This window comes from Carassius gibelio, chromosome B19, assembly GCF_023724105.1.
Source record: "Carassius gibelio isolate Cgi1373 ecotype wild population from Czech Republic chromosome B19, carGib1.2-hapl.c, whole genome shotgun sequence".
NCBI classification, from domain to species: Eukaryota; Metazoa; Chordata; class Actinopteri; order Cypriniformes; family Cyprinidae; genus Carassius; species Carassius gibelio.
The window spans coordinates 37,204,903-37,207,913 of NC_068414.1; the positions used below are offsets into that span (position 1 = coordinate 37,204,903).

Consider the following 3,011-nt stretch of genomic DNA (forward strand, 5'->3'; position numbering starts at 1 on the left):
TGCAGGTTCTTATATATGATGACCCTAACTGGTTTGTCATCACGGGTCTGAAGCCTGTGACTGAATATGAAGTTTCTTTGTCTGCGGTCTACAGTGACGAGTCTGAGAGTGATCCGGTGGAGATCAGTGTGACCACAGGTCTGACTTCACTTGTTCGTTCAAGAAGTCCAGTGCTGCCAGAATTATGACCAGAATCACAGACTTTAACGTGTTTTTTCTCTCTAATTGTGTTTTAAGTTGCCAGAACAACAACAGTAATGACAACGACCATCAGAACGACTACAGCCGGTAACATTTCTCGTGTTTCCAGCGTTATCAGTGGTTTAAACCAAAAACACTGTACGGCGTTCATTTACAGACGTTTTCATCCACATGTATTAATTTTTTTGTTATATGTTTGCACAGCTGCTCCTCTTAACTTCTGAATCAGCTTTCAGAACAGGTTTTAATTTCTGTCCATCTGTCTCTCTGTCTATCTGCAGTCACTATAAAAAAATTTTTTTTTTCATTTTGCTGGCAACCAAAACAGTTTCAGCACAGGAAAACCCTGAATTTGTGTGTGTGTGTGTGTGTGTGTGTGTGTGTGTGTGTGTGTGTGTGCTTGTGTGTGCAGAGCAGCGTCTGGCCATCAGGAATCTGCAGCTGAGTGACGTGACGACCTTCAGCATGCGTGTATCGTGGGAACCGCTGGGTCCAAGCGTGCGTCAGTACCGAGTGTCGTACATAAGTACGCGAGAAGACCGCGCCGAACAGAGGGTGAGCGTCTGAATGTCACTCCATCCTCATGACAGACATGGGCCTGTTTTACTGTTTTGATGAGCATCGGCTTTGATTATTTGCAACTACTATAATTTGCATTGCGCTTGGTATATTGCATTGGTTGATAGTTAAATGAGATGTTGCATATGTTTTCTTAAATTTGCGTGTTGTTGGTAAACCAAGCAAACATTTTGAAATTGTGTCCTTGCACTAATTTGAATAAACTGACGAGAGGTGTATTTCACCACGCTGCTGTTTTTGATCCATGACACGGTCAGATATAATCCCTCAAATGCTGTAACATCATCTGAAGCTGAATAAATCATCTCTCCAGTGATGTCTGGTTTGTTAGGAGGACAATATTTGACTGAGATACAATTATTTGGAAATCAAAGTTCTTAGCGATGCATATTACTAATCAAATATACATTATTTTATATATTTAGAGTACATCTTGATGGAACATGATCTTTTCTTAATATCTGAATGATTTTTGGCATAAAAGAAAAATGTATAATTTTGAACCATACAATGTTTTGTTGTCTATTGCTATTTATGACTGCCTTTGTGCTCCAGGGACACAGATGTGTTATTTTCAGTATTTGTATGTTATAAACAGCAGCTGAAACTCAGTTTCCATTTCTCCTCACAATCCCTGTGGCTCTGAGCATGTTTTCTCTCCTGTGGAGTTTTGTAAGTGTGTATTGAGTTTTTATCGCAGAGTAACACAGTGCTGCAGGCTGTCCTCCTGAATGTGTTTGTGTTTACCACAGGAGCATTCCCAATATCAAAACAGCTTTGGTAAATGGACTGCATTTATATAGTGCTTTCAACAGACCCCACGGCCATCCAAAGCGCTTTACAAGTTGCCTCACATTCACCCATTCACTCATTTATTCATACATCAACTGCGGTGTCAGCCATTCAAGGCTCCATCCAGCTCATCGTGAGCAGCTGGGGTTAGGTACACTTGGTCAGGTAGAGCCGGGGATTGAACCACCAACCTTCCGGTTTGTAGACGACCTACATGAACCACTGAGCCACCGCCGCCGCTTTGATGACTATGTGTGTGTGTGTTTCCCCGATGCAGGCGACGGTTCCTACGGCTCAGACCTCACTGCTGTTACAGCCTCTTCTGTCAGACACAGAGTATAGCGTCAGTGTCTCTGTCATCTACAGCGATGGCGACGGGCCGCCCATCACACGCACTGCACGCACACGTGAGTCTGCTCTCCACTGAGCCTCGTGCTGGGGTTCTGGCTAACATCTACAGCTGTCAACGTGTTAGAGACTTTTACTGTAGTGTCCAGATTTGAAGTCTGAGAGGAAAGTGTGTGTTTTAGGGCTTGTGACCTCCACTAGTTCACCATGAATAATGCATTGTGACTAGTGTTTTATCTGTGCATTCTCACAGTAAAAATTGGGTGGATAAATTAATTTAAATTCAATTCATTTACATCTCTTATAAATTTGTTTTATAGAATAATTTCAAATCAAATTAATTTAAATTGAGTTCAAATCCACTTAATGTAAGTGTTCTATAAATTAGTAATATCATTTTCTAAAAAAAAAAAAAAAACGGAATTAGTTTCAATTCAGTTTATTTAAATTTAATTCAGTACAAATAAAATAATCTAAATATTTCCTGTAATGTAATTTAACAAAAGTCCATGAAAACACCATGCTCAGTGTAATATTTTATTGTCACAATGGGTCCTAATTGCGTTACATTGAAAAATAATTTGAAATCTGATCAATAAAACGAAACATTTCCAAACCTTGCAAACACTACATACATGTACTTAAATTCTCCTAAAGGGAAAAATTTCATCTTTACAATAGTTTAGTGTAAAAAACAGCTGTACATGTAGAACAAACAATGGACAAATGAAAATGTACACCCTGTAAATTTGTCAAATACCTATTACCCGTCGCACTAGAATGATTTATCATGTGTCCCAATTCACATACTGTGCATCCTAAATAGTATAAAAAAATAGAATTAGTATGTCTCAGAACATAAAATGTTTAAAAAAAAGTATGCCTGCAGCGTGACATCTCTGAATAACATGTGTAATCAGTCTAGGGCTGAAACAATTCCTCAAGTAACTCGATTACAAAAAATTATCGAGGCAAATTCCTCGGCCTCGAAGCCTCTTTTAATTTATTTTAAATCTCACGTCAGGTTCTTTGGCGCTCGAAGTAATGACGTCATTGGCGATGACTTAATGGCGTCACGTCTATCAAACATT

At 39.2% G+C, this 3,011-nt stretch overlaps 1 protein-coding gene across 1 annotated transcript in view; it reads left to right on the plus strand.

Annotated features, from left to right (window-relative positions):
- LOC127978888 (collagen alpha-1(XIV) chain-like) overlaps nucleotides 1-2,165 on the plus strand; it is a 9,152-nt gene extending 6,987 nt beyond the window's left edge. The window contains exons 13-16 of the mRNA XM_052583844.1: nucleotides 6-138; nucleotides 238-288; nucleotides 614-756; nucleotides 1,850-2,165. Of these exons, the coding sequence (XP_052439804.1) occupies nucleotides 6-138; nucleotides 238-288; nucleotides 614-756; nucleotides 1,850-1,999 (477 nt within the window). The 3' untranslated portion in view covers nucleotides 2,000-2,165. The remainder of the gene's footprint in view (nucleotides 1-5; nucleotides 139-237; nucleotides 289-613; nucleotides 757-1,849) is intronic.
- Nucleotides 2,166-3,011: the final 846 nt, after the last annotated feature.